General features: G+C 41.5%; 2 protein-coding genes across 10 annotated transcripts; both read left to right on the forward strand.

Moving 5' to 3' along the window:
- The first annotated feature begins 10,685 nt into the window (after positions 1–10,685).
- LOC130202351 (uncharacterized) lies at positions 10,686–13,486 on the forward strand. 5 transcript variants are annotated; one of them, XR_008833343.1, is made up of 7 exons: positions 10,686–10,769; positions 11,026–11,355; positions 11,454–11,717; positions 11,863–11,892; positions 12,061–12,153; positions 12,242–12,727; positions 12,934–13,486. XR_008833343.1 is itself a non-coding variant. In XM_056427832.1 (7 exons), exons 1-7 carry the CDS (start codon positions 10,709–10,711, stop codon positions 13,015–13,017), a joined length of 891 nt encoding a protein of 296 aa, XP_056283807.1. In that variant the 5' UTR covers positions 10,686–10,708; the 3' UTR covers positions 13,018–13,486. The 5 variants fall into 5 exon arrangements, 1 of the variants encoding a protein (XP_056283807.1); XM_056427832.1 differs by having other exon boundaries at positions 12,242–12,270; XR_008833340.1 differs by having other exon boundaries at positions 12,061–12,727.
- A 110-nt stretch (positions 13,487–13,596) lies between these two features.
- LOC130202348 (uncharacterized) lies at positions 13,597–17,488 on the forward strand. 5 transcript variants are annotated; one of them, XM_056427828.1, is made up of 6 exons: positions 13,597–15,315; positions 15,577–15,912; positions 15,971–16,279; positions 16,365–16,412; positions 16,895–16,981; positions 17,062–17,488. In XM_056427828.1, the coding sequence occupies exons 1-6, from the start codon at positions 15,072–15,074 to the stop codon at positions 17,079–17,081; spliced, it is 1,044 nt and encodes a 347-aa protein (XP_056283803.1). In that variant the 5' UTR covers positions 13,597–15,071; the 3' UTR covers positions 17,082–17,488. The 5 variants fall into 5 exon arrangements, with proteins under 5 accessions (XP_056283803.1, XP_056283802.1, XP_056283800.1 ...); XM_056427827.1 differs by having other exon boundaries at positions 17,290–17,488; XM_056427825.1 differs by having other exon boundaries at positions 16,895–17,488.
- The last annotated feature ends 224 nt before the right edge of the window (positions 17,489–17,712 follow it).

Consider the following 17,712-nt stretch of genomic DNA (forward strand, 5'->3'; position numbering starts at 1 on the left):
CATCGTGGGGAAATAACTCCGCTATGTAAGATTCTGGAGGCGCCCGCTCCGGGGCGGATGTACTTCGACCTGCTTTCTGGCAGTGATTACGCAATGTCATATAGTGCCAGTCCACGCTCGCAGCTACAGTATAGGGTAGCTTTTTTATGTAGCTTTTTTTACAAGACAGGATCTATAATGCATCTATCGTAACTGGGTATTTACGACACTGAAGTAAACGTTAAATACCTCAAAAACTGAAGGGGGTGCTAAAAGGGAAAAACTACATAATGGGGCTTTAACTGAGGCCAGGATTAAGATTGATGTCGAAGACAATGTCAAAGAAAAGACTGGAACGAGTTTGGAAAGAATTTGAGTAACATTAATTTATTCAGCACCCCGTAGCTGAAATGAAGTATAGCAGATAATTCTGTCTTTTTTAGCTCATGCACGCTCACACACACACACACACACACACACACACACACACACACACACACACACACACACACACACACACACACACACACACACACACACCTGTATGACAGAAGTATAGTAAAAAAGAACTGATATAAAGATGTTGTCATCTCTGTATTTTCAGCTGACACCAGGCAGCATTTACATTATTGACGATGTCGGCAATGTCCTGGTTCCCACTACCAGTGGCTACTTTGGTGTCTCTGGAGACCTCACTGCTGGTGGACGGTATGAGGTTTGTGGAGAAGAGACCCCAGCCTCAACGGCCACAGCAGGCCTGCAGCCAGCCCCACCCCTCTTCCGCCATGCAGCCAGGCCTGTGGCGTCTGCTGTCCGTGCAGGACGTGCTGCACCTGCCCATGTCAGCCGAATTTTTTCCAGGTTTGTTTTGACCAAAACCAACTCTAGAGCTGAGCATTGCTCATTACAATGCACTGAGGGCAACCTCCTAGGATGATTCTTGAAAAAATAAAACCACAGGCTGAATAAGAAAAAAAATTGCTTAATATCTCTTTCCATATTGGTTTTGTCTCTCAACAGGAACATATCGATCGGCACTGTCGATGGGGGTGCTCTCAGAGCAGATGGGGGTACCCTGTACATACTTTTTAATGAGCAGGAGGCCAATTTAAGCTCAATGGCTGACAAAGTAAAGCACAACCTGGGCACAGAGGAACAGGTGGTCCTCTGTGACGGCATGGGCAACCGTCTGCTCGATGGGCCGGGGACGACTGGTATGTTCTTGTAAAAGCTTCATTCCTACTTAAGTGTATCTTGTATGTCAATTATTGTTTGATTCTTGTTGGATTTGCTAACTTTGGATGATGATTATATATAACCTAATCATTTACAAAGTAATACATTTGAAATTTAAATTTTACGTTTTTTTCTTTAGGTCTTTTGTTTTGGAAGCAGAATGCCCGCCGCATTATTGCCCTGCTGGACAGCTCCTACAGGGAGCTGATGGAGCATAAGAGGAAGAGGAAAGGGTAACAACAATGTAGAATTCGCTCTTCTTACGTCACCATGTGCTTTTGAACACCACCTGACTGACAACACAAGCAGTGACAGAGACCTCCACATTCAGAGCTACTAACAGTCTAGCAAGGCTAGTGTTTCACCCAAAGGTCCTGGAAGTCATAAATCAGTCCGATGGCATCATGGTAACCCACGCTGAATACACATTAATGGGATCAATTATGAACATATATTTTTGTGAAGAGGGGATGAGTGTGATAGACTAAAATGCGTTCCTTTGTTTTTAAGGTGCAGTACTAATTATTTAAAAAAGAATGATGTTACTTAGTATGTGACAACCTGAACTGTAGTTATGAACGGTCAACAGCTACAGATACAGCTAATTACCTCCTTGAACTTTTAATTTTCTAAACTCAGTTTTTATATATCTATCTCCCTCATCTCCCCAGACGAATAGACGATGAACACGTAAAGAACGTGGAGAAGCTGTTGCGGGCAGCAGAAGCGCTGCCAGCGGTCACGCAGACGCTGATGGAGCTCGGGGAATATGCCCGGGCTAACAAAATCAACACGGTGGCCCTGACTGACGCCCAGGTGACCTCCGTGAGGGCCACATTTCAGTGTCTGATCTGTCGAGGTTTGTGACTTTTAGATTATTTCTGTATAAACAAGCCATATTCTGCAGCATTAAAGTAATTGCTCTACCCACTTCTAACTGCCCAGTCCCATCAGTGGGTTCATTCTTACAAACCAACTTCGCACTGCCAAGCTTTGGTCAGATATATTTATATCTATCAATGAAGCCGCAGCCGGCAGACACAATGTGTATCAATATATTCAATTAAAGTCAGATAATATTGTTATCATGCAAACAAGAATAAGAATAATAAGGGGAAAGAATTGTCAAAATAACATGTTTGCCTTTTTGAAAATGGACCCGCTAATATTTCATCATATCCCAGTTAGAAACAGTAGATGGGAAAACATAAATGTTTCACTTAGCAGTGTCAACAGATATAGATCTCTTTTATGAAAAAGTGCTTTCGACTTTCATTCCATGAATTCACTAAAATGGTTCATCTTGCAGACGTCATGGACGAGCCGGTGGTCGCCCAATGCTGCAGAAGCCTCATTGGGTGCAGGGTGTGCATTGACTGGTGGTCCGCCACCAGCACACACTGCCCCAAGTGCAGGGATGAGGAATTTTCCTCCAACTACTTTGCCATCACAGGGATGGGGGAAGTGGTTGATGTGTTCCGGGACACCATCGGCCACTAATTTTGTATTTTTATAAATGGATCTGTTTTTCTTCTTCTTTATTGTTCGATGTCCTTCTGTTATTGTGTTACATGTCCAATAAATGTGTTTGAACAGTTTATTATTTGACCATAACTTGCCCTGCATTTCATTTAGAGTAATTTGTTTATTCTTGTGCCTGAGTAACACGTTGGTTGTTATAAAACACACAGCTCTGTCTGACTTGTTGGAGGACTGATTATGAAAATCTGCTTTGTGCTGCTCAGCTGCTCAACTGCAGTGTTATTGAATGTATTGGTCAGAACAAGATCAATCACATCAGGTATGGGTGATTTGTGGCTACTCTTATGAACATGTTGATGATGATGTGATGTAGTCAGAGGAAGACTGACAGCAGAGTCACAACAGAACAGGTTGCATGTTGATGATGATTTAGTTTATTTCGATCACCAAAATATACAACAATCATAATTCAACAACAATTAACCGATGATTTCTCGAAAAAACGAATTTCAAAGAATCATATATATATATGGATATATATACACACACATACGTTACATATACATACATATACATACATATTCACACACACATACACATATATACATATAAACACACACACTATACATACACACACATGCATATAAACATAAAACGAAAAACAAAACAAAAAACGTGTCCCCATTAACCGTTGATGTAATGATGATGTAGTAATGAAGGTTACAGGTGAAGCACAGGTGGTGCTGTGACTGGGTGCTAACTGAACGCTGCTTCATAAGAAAAACTCAACTGTCTCTTTATTTTTCAATTGTCAAAATGTATTGCCTCGTGGTCATCATATCCTCACTCTTCCATGTGGGAATGTTTAGTTCCAAAATGACCCAAATAAAACAAGTAAATACATGATTTATACAACTATGCTGGAAATGAACCATGAACATTAAATGTCAGAGGAAATAAACGGCATTAAATACATATGTATCAATAACAGCTATACTGTCATCTAGTGGAATAAAGGTGAACCGTTTACTCTGCGGTGGAAATATACATATTAAAACAGCAACAACTCTAGTTTGATGAATCTATATTAGGAACTGTGTTGCATCAAACAATGCAACGATTAAGTGAGAAGGTGATTCTTGCTGTGTACATGAATATTAAACTTCCCGTCGTCACCACTGTTGCTAACATATCCAGGTTTAATTATTTATTCTTTATATTGACTAAATTATATTCTTCTAACGTTACCCTGCTATGTGTTTGCATCGTTAAAATATCCCGGTTTAATTATTTATTCTTTATATTGATTAATTAATATTCTTCTAAGGTCAATACGAATATGTATCACTGGCTTTTATTTTGACTTCATTTTAAGCACTTCCGTTCTGTCGTTTTTGGTTTCAGACAGCAGAAACGAAATACGGAGGTGGTATTCCGTTTTTCCGTTTTGGTTTTGAAACGGAAAACGAAAAAACCACGTGATTTCCGTATTCCGTATTTGGAATGAAACGAAAAAACGAAATAACATTACGTACACGGACCGTGGGCGGCCCTTCTGTTTGTGTCCGGCTCCCCTGAACGACGGCCTCCACAGCCCACGTCGCCTCAGCAGAGAGATGCTCCCCTGCAGTTACACGTCTGTTATTTGCAAGTTGAGGAACTGATCAACTAAATTCTCACCATGCAGCCTGATATTAAAGCATCGTTTCATCTCATTTAAAGAACCATTTAAAACAACATTTAATTTGTTCCTGCATCAGAAAATCTTATGTTTTTAAGAAGTCATCCACTTCGATTTGGGCCTGTAGATTTCTTTCCGATTGATTTTTTAAATTTGTAAGTAGATTAGCATGAACTCACTCTCATGCAGAATAACTCATTTTAATTCACTTTGATGTGGAATTGTTGATTGGAATACAATGTGTTTTTGCTAATGTTATGCTAATGCTAATGCTAGGTTTGAGCTTTGTTTCCTAATGGCGTCAGTAACAGCGTCGTCTTCATTATAACTGCTCGTCAAATATTAAATTCTTCTATTTAATTGAAATACTTGTATTTCATTCTATGGACTGAAAGTACTTATCGGGGGGAAACTGTAGAGTGTTTCGTCATAGGATCGGCTCAGGAAGGACCAGTGTGGTAATCAAGTTCCTTTTATTCTAGTGGTGTGTGTGTGTGTGTGTGTGTGTGTCAAACTGTCATAAGGAATGATGTCATTGAGCAACTGGGTGTGACGATGCGATGCAGGAAATGAGAGGCTTAATGTCCTGCAGGTCCTTCTGGAGCAGAACTACCACGGAGGCCATCTTTAGTCCTTCGCCTGCCTGTCAGTCTGCAGTCAGAGTTGTCGCAGTAATACCGTCATAGATCTGGTCACACATCCTTTCAATTTGTCCTGTGACCAATACTTTTAAAAACGGATACACACTAAAGCATCTCCCAAAGAAATGTGGCCCTTTCCCGCTATGAACCACACAAAAGAATTGCGCAACTCAGACTCCAGAGAATCCCTCAATTCTAGTATTGTCCACTAGGACGTACAATCCATTCACTCAAACCAATATGGGAACAATCATACGATCAAGCATTTTAACACGAGCGTGACAAATACTCACGCAGACCAATGATGATGGTTAATCAGCCCCAGCTGAGGTTAATCCGTCTGTGTGGAGATGATCATGAAAGCATATGAGGAATTCCAGACCATAATCATGGAGCTTCTAACACCGCTGTGAGGGCTAGACAAGAAGCACGGCGACATATCAGACGAGTTAAATAGGTAATGCAGCATTCACACCAATATGCACAAAGTATAAATCGGGCCTAACTGTGTCGTTATTAGTATAAGTAGAAGTTTAACCCCATAAAGTCAACCAGGGACGAGCGAGTAAAAAGCCTCTTTTCTAACTGATGAACTCATCTCTCCTGTTACACCAGTGAACCCGTCAGTTCTTTTGTTCTTTAAACCCAAACTACAATCTTTGCCTTCCTGTGAAGACGGAAGTTTATTTTTTAGAGGCCGTCAGCCTGTAATGAGCGGATTGGAGGCTCAATGGAGATGAACTGCTTCTCACCTGGAAAGCAGACGAGAGCAGCGGCGTCATCAGGGGCCGTCGACAAAGGACTGCGGTTACATCGGAGAGTTTTCAGCGGCCTTCAAAGAACACACAGGAAGTCACAGAGACAACGACTTCCTGCTCGATCCGATCCGTGGGCTACTCTACGAGAGACGAGAGGAGCGATGGCTGAGCTCAGATGGATTAAAGCCTCTCGGTTTCTGGTTCTGGTGCTTCAGTTTACAGGTAAGGAGACATCTGATGTGTATATGACTACATACACATTAAAGAAGCTTATTTATTCATATTAATGTGACTTTATGACCTCTAACCTTCATTTAACGTGTGTTTCCCATCGAGGTGAATAGTGAGTTCAATGAACTCTTAGAAACCAACGATGAGGAACATTCTCACTCTGTCGCTGTGTCTAGAAGGATCTTCACTCTGACTTTAATACTCACGTTTAGATTTCTCTTTATTCTTCTCATTTCTCTCTCATCTTCTCAGCAGCAGCAACAGGACAAGATTACGACTCCTTCACTGTCAGAGATGGAGATGAAGTCTCTTTGCCTTGTTTCAATGTGATGGATGATCATAAGAACTGTGACTCGAATGATTGGATCTTTTATGATTTAAAGAGTCCAGTAGCAGTATTTCTGGTTAAAGAAGGGCAGATTGATGTTGAAGCCAAAGATAAATCAGACAGACTGAGTGTTTCAGAGAGATGTTCTCTGGTTATAAAGAAGGTCACTGATGAAGATGTTGGTCATTATGCGTGCATACAGTACAGATCAGGACAACAACAAGTTCAAGATGCTCTGGTTATTCTGTCTGTTGTGACCAGTGAGTATTTACATCATCATGTTCTAACATTATGATAATAATGATGATAGTGATGAAGTTCCTCTTCTTTCTCTCACAACGTCTCCATCTTCCCCAGTGACTGAACACAAGGACTCTGAGGAGGTGATCTGCTCCTTGTCCACATATAGAACTTGTAGACTCAAAATGAAGTGGATGATTGAGGAAGAAGAGGTGGAGGAAGACCACCAAGACGTGATGACATCACAGTCTTCCTGCTCCGCCTCTCTGAAGGTGAAGACTGGTTCCTTTAACACATTGAGGTTTAATTCATGGATGTGTGAAGTGACCGTTGGCAACCAAGTGCAGAAGTTTACGTTCAGAAATCCTCCTTCAGGTGATAAAACAGGTGAGAATACTTAAAGTTATTCATATTACATTGTGTTCATGCATTGGAAGTTTTTTAGTTTGTTGAGTTGTATTAATCTGTTCAGGTGAAGACACAACAACAACAACAACAACAACAACTGAAGATGACACTATTTCAGGTAAAACCACGACAACTTCTGCAATCAGTGACGATTCACCAGAACTACAAAGGAGTGACTCATCGTTTCATCATGATGTGAACACTTCAGAATATTTACAGTGACGGTGACTTTTTTACATGGATTAGCAGTTTTTTAGTTAATTAGTGAAGATTGAACAGAACTACAATGTAGTGACTACAATAAATGTCCATGTATTTTTCTCTCCTCACATTTAACACATTTACTTTATAATTCATGTTCATTAATTCTTACATTTCAGGTCTAATATTTTTGGTATTTTCAAAGGCAACGCAATAAAAAAAAATATATAAATTATTTATTTAGGCTGTAAAAGCAAAAATAATATGCACTATTTCAGGTAAAACCACGACAACTTCTGCAATCAGTGACGATTCACCAGAACTACAAAGGAGTGACTCATCATTTCATGTGTCTTCATCTAAAATCTATTTCTGTCTTTTTTACCATTAAATACATTTCATTATTTGTCATTTATTGTTACATTTCAGGTTTAATCTTTTTGGATTATTTGAGACAATAAAAGAAAAAAAGTTCGTTGTTCGAATAACTCTGGGGAAATGCTATAAATAGAAAGTTATCGATAAATAATAATACTAATTAATTTATTAATGGAGTGCACGTTTTTTTCTTTTATTAACGGCATTGCCTCCTTTGTGGATTCATTAAATCTATTTTTCAGGGGGAAAAAATAAAACTTTGATTAATCTTGAACTTTTCTGAATATTTATGTGGTTTAATGTGAATAAAGTTTATTTTAGTCTAAATACTCAAATGAAATGTGCATTGATGTTCCCGTTCTGGTTCCAGGCTGGTGGAGGGTCATCTTGGTGCCGGTTGGGTTAGCAGCTCTCGTCAAAATAGTTGTGGCCGTCAACATCTGGGCAAGAATGAAAGGTGAAGAACATCCACATATTAAAGCTCATGAAAGAGGATTTTACTGGAACTAAAGTCGACTCTTTCTTTTGTCTCTTCAGAGAAGAAACCTCCGAGGGATGAAGCCGCTGTGAGTGTTTTAACCCCCTAATGATGACATGTTATTGTTACAGCTGGTTCTCTTCACTACATTCTCCTCTTCAGTATTTTCTCTCTGAGGCATTCGAGGCTTTAAAGGTTCTTTACGGTCTAAAGAGTATTTTTACTGCTGCTCTGGGTAACGTGCAGAATGAAATCTACTTCCAGAGCCAGCTGCAGGACTGGGATCACAACGTGATGTTTGATGGTGTGTTTTCTCACAGGTGCGTTATGACGAAGGAGATGAAACCGTGAACTATGAAAACATCCGACCTCCTGATGGAGTTTGACCAGCCCGTCAACACATGTCTCAACAGGTGGAGATCATGTGAACTGGAGGTCCGTCTGAATACGTTCCACCGGGGGGACGAAGCCTTCGTGACAACCACAAACAAATCTGTTGTTGTGCATTTCTGAGAATATCTTTCAGATGGAAATCCTGCTTGTTGAGAAAAGAGTTTAATGATCTGTTCCTGCATGAGTTGTGAACATGTTTCTCACCTGTTCACGACACAGCAGCTGATCTTAACTTCATTTAACAGGAAGGAACATTTAACTCTGAACTTCCTTTTTTTGTCTTCCAGCTGAACATTTCACAGCTGATCTGAACATTTACTGTTTTATAGAATAACTCCTTTTAATCCACTTTCATTCAGCATTCACATGTCTGTGAGGGTGTGCCTGTGTTCCAATGGCTGTTCAGCCTCAATGGAGTCAGCGCCTCTTCTCTTAATGTAATATCTGATAACAATAAGATCTGCAAATAAAGAGAGTTGTTTTCTACACTGTGTTTTGTGATTCCTCCATGTAGTTACAGTGTGTTATTGCTGATTTAATGTCCCGCCTCTACTAGGATACCACCTTCCTCCGCTGGTCCACTTCTAGTCGTGCAGCTTTCCTCTGTTTGGCTGAACATGTGTGTGAATACAGAGAGGTGCACCCAAAGGGGCCTGACGATGTTCAGAAATATGATATTATCACCTTTCAAAAAGGCACCAACACCTTAATGTAAAAATACTCCAATGCAAGTAAAAGTAATGGATTCAATATGCTACTTAAGTAAAATACAGAAGTATTATCAGTAAAAGTACTCCTTAAAACTGATGGATCAAAGCATCAGAAGCGTCTCATTGTGGAGCTTCTTTAATACTTTATTCATGGTGTTTCTCAAACTAAGGGGCCGGCCCCTCCAGAGAGACACAAGATAAATCTGAAGATTAATATAATTCACAAGGTGGAAACAAGACAAAAGAGTTCAGATACGAGCGAGTGTTTTAAAGTTTTTACTCTATTCCCCTTTCGTTGCTTTTAACTTTTCAGTCCGCCAATAATAATTCCAAATTAAATATGAATCTGTAAAGAAATATAAATACATAAACATAGGTCTACTTGTCTTTCTGTGGCGATTGCCAGTCGACTCATCTTCCTGCCCTCTGATTCCAGCTTCCTGAAAGGTGCCACTACATGCCTTTGATTCTGTTCCCCAGAGGTACCTCTACAACCACCTGTTCCCACTCCCGGAGGTGCACTATGGTCACTTGACTCCTGCTTCCTGAAGGTGCCGGTACAGCCCCTTGATTCCCTTTCCCTGGAGGAGCCACTACATCCCCTTGATCGCACTTCCCGAAATGCGCCACTCCAGCCCCTTGATTCCCACTTACTGAAAGGTGCCAACACAGCCCCCTCTTTTTTGTCGATTCCCAAAAGGTGCCACTACAGCCCCCTGATTCGCGTTCCCCGGAAGCGCCACTACACTTTGTCCTCATGAAGTCTGGACTGTCCTCATGTGTTCATGGTGGTTCTCTGGTCCTCATCAGAGGGTCAGACCTCCAGGGCTCTGCTGCTGCTGTTGCCCACACTCTCCCCAAAACACTTCTCCTTCAGTTCTCAGAAAAGCTGCAAACACAGAAGGAGGAACCAACAGGTCTCAGACCAGTGGAAGGTCATCTGATCCGTGTGCTGTCAGCTGCTCCGGTGTCACCGTACTGCACCACGGACATCAAGAGTGAACCCGTGGTGGTCCATGACACGGACTCTTCACCTGTGTGTTCATGCTGTGAGTCATCACCATGACTCCTGTCTGTTCTCTGAACACCTTCTGAAGGGAACAAGTTGCTTTAGCTGCAAACATTTATCTGAAGCCACGATCTTCACACCCTCGACTTCCTCAGTCGTCTTCTTTCTGACCGTGGAACTGAACATGATGCCCTTGTTGGTTTGCTTGTATGTCAGCGTGAGTCTTAACACAGTGTGTGTGTTGCTGCATCAGATTAGATCATTGGATATAGAAACGTATGATTTGAGTTCTGAGAGTCGACTTCAACAGAACTGGATGAGAGGAAACAGTTTGAACCCAACAGGGTTCAATTGTCTCTGGTGTTGATTCCAGATACTTGACGTCAGTGTGAACTTCACTTCTCATATCGGCCTTAAGTACATAAAAATAAGAGGGAGGAGGAAGTGACACGTCGCTAATAAGAGGAAGTAGATTCAACTTTCGTCTTGAAGACGGAACAAGTTCAGAGACGATAGAAGAAGCAGAGAGACGAGAGACGAGAGAGGAGAGGAGCGATGGCTGAGCTCAGATGGATTAAAGCCTCTTGGTTTCTGGTTCTGGTGCTTCAGTTTACAGGTAAGGAGACATCTGATGTGTATATGACTACATACACATTAAAGAAGCATATTTATTCATATTAATGTGACTTTATGACCTCGAACCTTCATTTAACGTGTGTTTCCCATCGAGGTGAATAGTGAGTTCAATGAACTCTTAGAAACCAACGATGAGGAACATTCTCACTCTGTCGCTGTGTCTAAAAGGATCTTCACTCTGACTTTAATACTCACGTTTAGATTTCTCTTTATTCTTATTTCTCTCATCTTCTCAGCAGCAGCAACAGGACAACATTACCTCTCCTTCACTGTCAGAGATGGAGATGAAGTCTCTTTGCCTTGTAAAAGTGTGATGGATGATCATAAGAACTGTGACTTTCCTGTTTGGATCTTTGATGATTTAAAGAGAACAGTAGCAGTATATCTGGTGACAGAAGGGCAGATTGTTGCTGAAGCCAAAGATAAATCAGACAGACTGAGTGTTTCAGAGAATTGTTCTCTGGTTATAAAGAAGGTCACCGATGAAGATGCTGGTCGTTATAGATGCAGATATCTCAGCTTAAGAGGAAGATATTCTTCTGTGGTTATTCTGTCTGTTGTGACCAGTGAGTATTTACATCATCACGTTCTCTTACATAATGATAATAATGATGAAAGTGATGAAGTTCCTCTTCTTTCTCTCACAACGTCTCATCTTCCCCAGTGACTGAACACAAGGACTCTGAGGAGGTGACGCTGATCTGCTCTGTGTCCACATATAGAACACTATGTAGACACAGAGTGAAGTGGCTGATTCAAGGTCCAGATATCATAAACACGACAACATCCCAGTCTCCTTGCTCAGCCAATTTGTCATTTTCAGCTTCTCATTTCCTTCCGATAATTTCCGAGTTGCTCCAGTGTGAAGTGACTGACGGTTACTCTGGAGAGGTGCAGGTGTTTCCCTTCAGCCCGCCTCCGTCCTCAGGTGAGGTCACAATGAGCTTCACCATGATGTCACCGCCACTCGACGACTGATGATGTGATGAGTTTTAAGATGACATCATTCTGTATTAGTTATGAACACACGGTGGTTTCTCATTTGACAGTTTGTTTATTTTTGTATTCACCAGGTGAAGATCCAACAACAACAACAACAACAGGTGAGAAACAAATCTAGCAGCTGTGATTTTAATTAACACCCAAGGCCAACTCTCATATATTTAACGGGTTCATGTTTATTTCCCATCTTCAACGTATCCTCAAACAACAGTTTGTATGACATCTTGTCAAAAAAAGAAGACTCTTTATTTCATATTATTTGCGTCCAGTTTGGTCCGTCCTGGACTACTGCATGCTGGTTCTCCGCTTGGCTGAACTCCTGCTGGTGACTGTGGTTGTTGTTCTCCTCGTCAGAGCTGGGGGTGAGGACGTTCTGCCGCTCCACACTGATCTAACACCAGCTGTACGTTGAGAGCTGAAAGGTCCCCTGTGGTTCTTGTTTCTCTGCAGGGAACCGGAGACCACGTGATCCCAACACCGTGAGTTAAAAATCAAAAAGAACCGATGAAAACCGCCCGGGTCTTGAAACGCAGGTTGTTACCGCGACGCAGAGTTTTCAACTCGGTAAGAAGCGTCGGCCGTTTGAGGCGTCGCAACAACATGAACCGCAGCTTCAGCTCCACAGGGATCTGTTCCGCTCCGGGGCGAAGGCAGGGCTCACCTGGACAGGTGGACAGCTCGTCCCGGGTCACATGCATAGAGACAGACAACCACACACACACCTTCGTCTCCAATTAACCCCAGCTGCTTGTCTCTGGACTGTGGGAGGGAACCGGAGAACCCGAAGAGAACCCACGTTGCCACGGGGGAGAACGTGTAAACTCCACACAGGAGGACCGCCTGGGATCGGGGATCGAACCCGGACCCCCTGTTGCTGTGAGGTGGCTAGCCCTCGTTTTGTTCTCCATTGGGCATCTGTTAGTGGATTCACCCACAGTACGTTGCAGCAGCACCATTGTGTTTCTGTTAGTGGAATACCTAGAGCATGTTGCAGCAGCAATGGTTATCTGTTAGTGGAATAACATACGTTGCAGCAGCAGCTATGGGTATTCATTTGTGGAATCACACACAGTCTGTTGCAGCAGCAGCATTGGGTATCTGTTATTTTGTTCTCCATTTCGGCTTCAATGTGTGTTTGGCAGGTGCCCGGTGATGGAGGCGGCCATGAAGGCGCCGTGAACTATGAAAACGTGGGCGGCCCTTCTGTTTGTGTCCGGCTCCCCTGAACGACGGCCTCCACAGCCCACGTCGCCTCAGCAGAGAGATGCTCCCCTGCAGTTACACGTCTGTTATTTGCAAGTTGAGGAACCGATCAACTAAATTCTCACCATGCAGCCTGATATTAAAGCATCGTTTTATCTCATTTAAAGAAGCATTTAAAACAACGTTTAATTTGTTCCTGCATCAGAAAATCTTATGTTTTTAAGAATTCTTCCACTTCGATTTGGGCCTGTAGATTTTTTTCCGATTGATTTTTTAAATTTGTAAGTAGATTAGCATGAACTCACTCTCATGCAGAATAACTCATTTTAATTCACTTTGATGTGGAATTGTTGATTGGAATACAATGTGTTTTTGCTAATGTTATGCTAATGCTAATGCTAGGTTTGAGCTTTGTTTCTTAATGGCGTCAGTAACAGCGTCGTCTTCATTATAACTGCTCGTCAAATATTAAATTATTCTATTTCATTGAAATACTTGTATTTCATTCTATGGACTGAAAGTACTTATCGGGGGGAAACTGTAGAGTGTTTCGTCATAGGATCGGCTCAGGAAGGACCAGTGTGGTAATCAAGTTCCTTTTATTCTAGTGGTGTGTGTGTGTGTGTGTGTGTGTGTGTGTGTGTGTCAAACTGTCATAAGGAATGATGTCATTGAGCAACTGGGTGTGACGATGCGATGCAGGAAATGAGAGGCTTAATGTCCTGCAGGTCCTTCTGGAGCAGAACTACCACGGAGGCCATCTTTAGTCCTTCGCCTGCCTGTCAGTCTGCAGTCAGAGTTGTCGCAGTAATACCGTCATAGATCTGGTCACACATCCTTTCAATTTGTCCTGTGACCAATACTTTTAAAAACGGATACACACTAAAGCATCTCCCAAAGAAATGTGGCCCTTTCCCGCTATGAACCACACAAAAGAATTGCGCAACTCAGACTCCAGAGAATCCCTCAATTCTAGTATTGTCCACTCGGACGTACAATCCATTCACTCAAACCAATATGGGAACAATCATACGATCAAGCATTTTAACACGAGCGTCACAAATACTCACGCAGACCAATGATGATGGTTAATCAGCCCCAGCTGAGGTTAATCCGTCTGTGTGGGAATCCCTCAATTCTAGTATTGTCCACTAGGACGTACAATCCATTCACTCAAACGAACATGGGAACCATCATACGATCAAGCATTTTAACACGAGCGTTACAAATACTCACGCAGACCAATGATGATGGTTAATCAGCCCCAGCTGAGGTTAATCTGTCTGTGTGTGCGTATCTCTTCCCAATAAAGAGCAGTAGGAACCAAGACGCTGCCGGAGGAGCGGGAGGTGGAAGGTCTCATTCAGTCGCCAGAACATTACATGTCAAATAAAAGGTTTTGTTAGCCACAACAATCCGTGTTGCTGCTTCTGCTCAGTCCGAGACTCACGGGATAACCGAGAAAGCCGTCACGGTCCTATTATCCAGCTTAAATTAACCCGATGATTGAAATCAGGCTATCTCGGTTTCTCAAAGGCTGATCCGCCCTCAAACTATCTTGTTAATTCCAACCAGACGTCAGACCTCAAAAGGGGAAAGCGTCGATCACCGAAAACATGATTTACTAACAAGACAAAGACAAATAAACTGAGAGGAAAAGCCTCTTTTTTTCTCCGCTGACGAACAGGAGATGATCATGAACGCATATGAGGAATTCCAGACCATAATCATGGAGCTTCTAACACCGCTGTGAGGGCTAGACAAGAAGCACGGCGACATATCAGACGAGTTAAATAGGTAATGCTGCGTTCACACCAATATGCACAAAGTATAAATCGGCCTAACTGTGTCGTTATTCGTATAAGTAGAAGTTTAACCCCATTAAGTCAACCAGGGACGAGCGAGTAAAAAGCCTCTTTTCTAACTCTGATGAACTCATCTCTCCTGTTACACCAGTGAACCCGTCAGTTCTTTTGTTCTTTAAACCCAAACTACAATCTTTGCCTTCCTGTGAAGACGGAAGTTTATTTTTTAGAGGCCGTCAGCATGTAATGAGCGGATTGGAGGCTCGTTGGAGATGAACTGCTTCTCACCTGGAAAGCAGACGAGAGCAGCGGCATCATCAGGGGCCGTCGACAAAGGACTGCGGTTACTTCGGAGAGTTTTCAGCGGCCTTCAAAGAACACACAGGAAGTCACAGAGACAACGACTTCCTGCTCGATCCGATCCGTGGGCTACTCTACGAGAGAGGAGAGGAGCGATGGCTGAGCTCAGATGGATTAAAGCCTCTTGGTTTCTGGTTCTGGTGCTTCAGTTTACAGGTAAGGAGACATCTGATGTGTATATGACTACATACACATTACAGAAGCTTATTTATTCATATTAATGTGACTTTATGACCTCTAACCTTCATTTAACGTGTGTTTCCCATCGAGGTGAATAGTGAGTTCAGTGAACTCTTAGAAACCAACGATGAGGAACATTCTCACTCTGTCGCTGTGTCTAAAAGGATCTTCACTCTGACTTTAATACTCACGTTTAGATTTCTCTTTATTCTTCTCATTTCTCTCTCATCTTCTCAGCAGCAGCAACAGGACAAGATTACGACTCCTTCACTGTCAGAGATGGAGATGAAGTCTCTTTGCCTTGTTTCAATGTGATGGATGATCAGAAGAACTGTGACTCTACTGTTTGGATCTTTGATGATTTCAAGAGAACAGTAGCAGTGTATCCGGTTAAAGATGGGCAGATTGTTGCTGAAGCCAAAGATAAATCAGACAGACTGAGTGTTTCAGAGAATTGTTCTCTGGTTATAAAGAAGGTCACCGATGAAGATGTTGGTCAGTATGCGTGCATACAGTACAGATCAGGACAACAACAAGTTCAAGATGCTAAGGTTATTCTGTCTGTTGTGACCAGTGAGTATTTACATCATCATGTTCTAACATTATGATAATAATGATGATAGTGATGAAGTTCCTCTTCTTTCTCTCACAACGTCTCCATCTTCCCCAGTGACTGAACACAAGGACTCTGAGGAGGTGATCTGCTCCTTGTCCACATATAGAACTTGTACACACAAAGTGAAGTGGATGATTGAGGAAGAAGAGGTGGAGGAAGACCACCAAGACGTGATGACATCACAGTCTTCCTGCTCCGCCTCTCTGAAGGTGAAGTCTGGTTCCTTTAACACATTGAGGTTTAATTCATGGATGTGTGAAGTGACCGTTGGCGACCAAGTGCAGAAGTTTATGTTCAGAAATCCTCCTTCAGGTGATAAAACAGGTGAGAATACTTAAAGTTATTCATATTACATTGTGTTCATGTATTGGAAGTTTTTTAGTTCATTGAGTTGTGTTCATCTGTTCAGGTGAAAACACAACAACAACAACAACAACTGAAGATGACACTATTTCAGGTAAAACCACGACAACTTCTGCAATCAGTGACGATTCACCAGAACTACAAAGTAGTGACTCATCATTTCATGTGTCTTCATCTAAAATCTATTTCTCTGTCTTTTTTACCATTAAATACATTTAATTATTTGTCATTTATTGTTACATTTCAGGTTTAATCTTTTTGGATTATTTGAGACAAAATTAAAAAAGTTAGTTGTTCGAATAACTCTCTGGGAAAATGCTGTAGAAAGTTATCGATAAATAATAATACTAATTAATTTATTGATGTATTAATTTATTAATGGAGTGCAGGTTTTTCTCTTCATTAACGGCATTGCCTCTTTTGTGGATTAATTAAATCTATTTTTCAGGGGGAAAAAATACAACTTTGATTAATCTTGAACATTTCTGAATATTTCTGTGATTTAATGTGAATAAAGTTTATTTTAGTCTGAATACTCAAATGAAATGTGCATTGATGTTCCCGTTCTGGTTCTAGGCTGGTGGAGGGTCATCTTGGTGCCGGTTGGGTTAGCAGCTCTCATCATAATAGTTGTGGCCGTCAACATCTGGGCAAGAATGAAAGGTGAAGAACATCCACATATTAAAGCTCATGAAAGAGGATTTTACTGGAACTAAAGTCGACTCTTTCTTTTGTCTCTTCAGAGAAGAAACCTCCGGAATGAAATTGAAAACTCCAAAGAATTTTTTGTGTGTACATTTCTGAGAATATCTTTCAGATGGAAATCCTGCTTGTTGAGAAAAGAGTTTAATGATCTGTTCCTGCATGAGTTGTGAACATGTTTCTCACCTGTTCACGACACAGCAGCTGATCTTAACTTCATTTAACAGGAAGGAACATTTAACTCTGAACTTCCTTTTTTTGTCTTCCAGCTGAACATTTCACAGCTGATCTTAACATTTACTGTTTTATAGGATAACTCCTTTTAATCCACTTTCATTCAGCATTCACATGTCTGTGAGGGTGTGCCTGTGTTCCAATGGCTGTTCAGCCTCAATGGAGTCAGCACCTCTTCTCTTAATGTAATATCTGATAACTATAAGATCTGCAAATAAAGAGAGTTGTTTTCTACACTGTGTTTTGTGATTCCTCCATGTAGTAACAGTGTGTTATTGCTGATTTAATGTCCCGCCTCTGCTAGTATACCACCTTCCTCCGCTGGTCCACTTCTAGGAGTGCAGCTTTCCTCTGTCTGGTTGAATAGCTGTGTTCTCACTGAGCTCTCACATGTGTGTGAATACAGAGAAGGCAGCCATCTTATAATAATAATAATAATAATAATAATAATAATAATA

Source organism: Pseudoliparis swirei, chromosome 12 (genome assembly GCF_029220125.1).
Source record: "Pseudoliparis swirei isolate HS2019 ecotype Mariana Trench chromosome 12, NWPU_hadal_v1, whole genome shotgun sequence".
NCBI classification, from domain to species: Eukaryota; Metazoa; Chordata; class Actinopteri; order Perciformes; family Liparidae; genus Pseudoliparis; species Pseudoliparis swirei.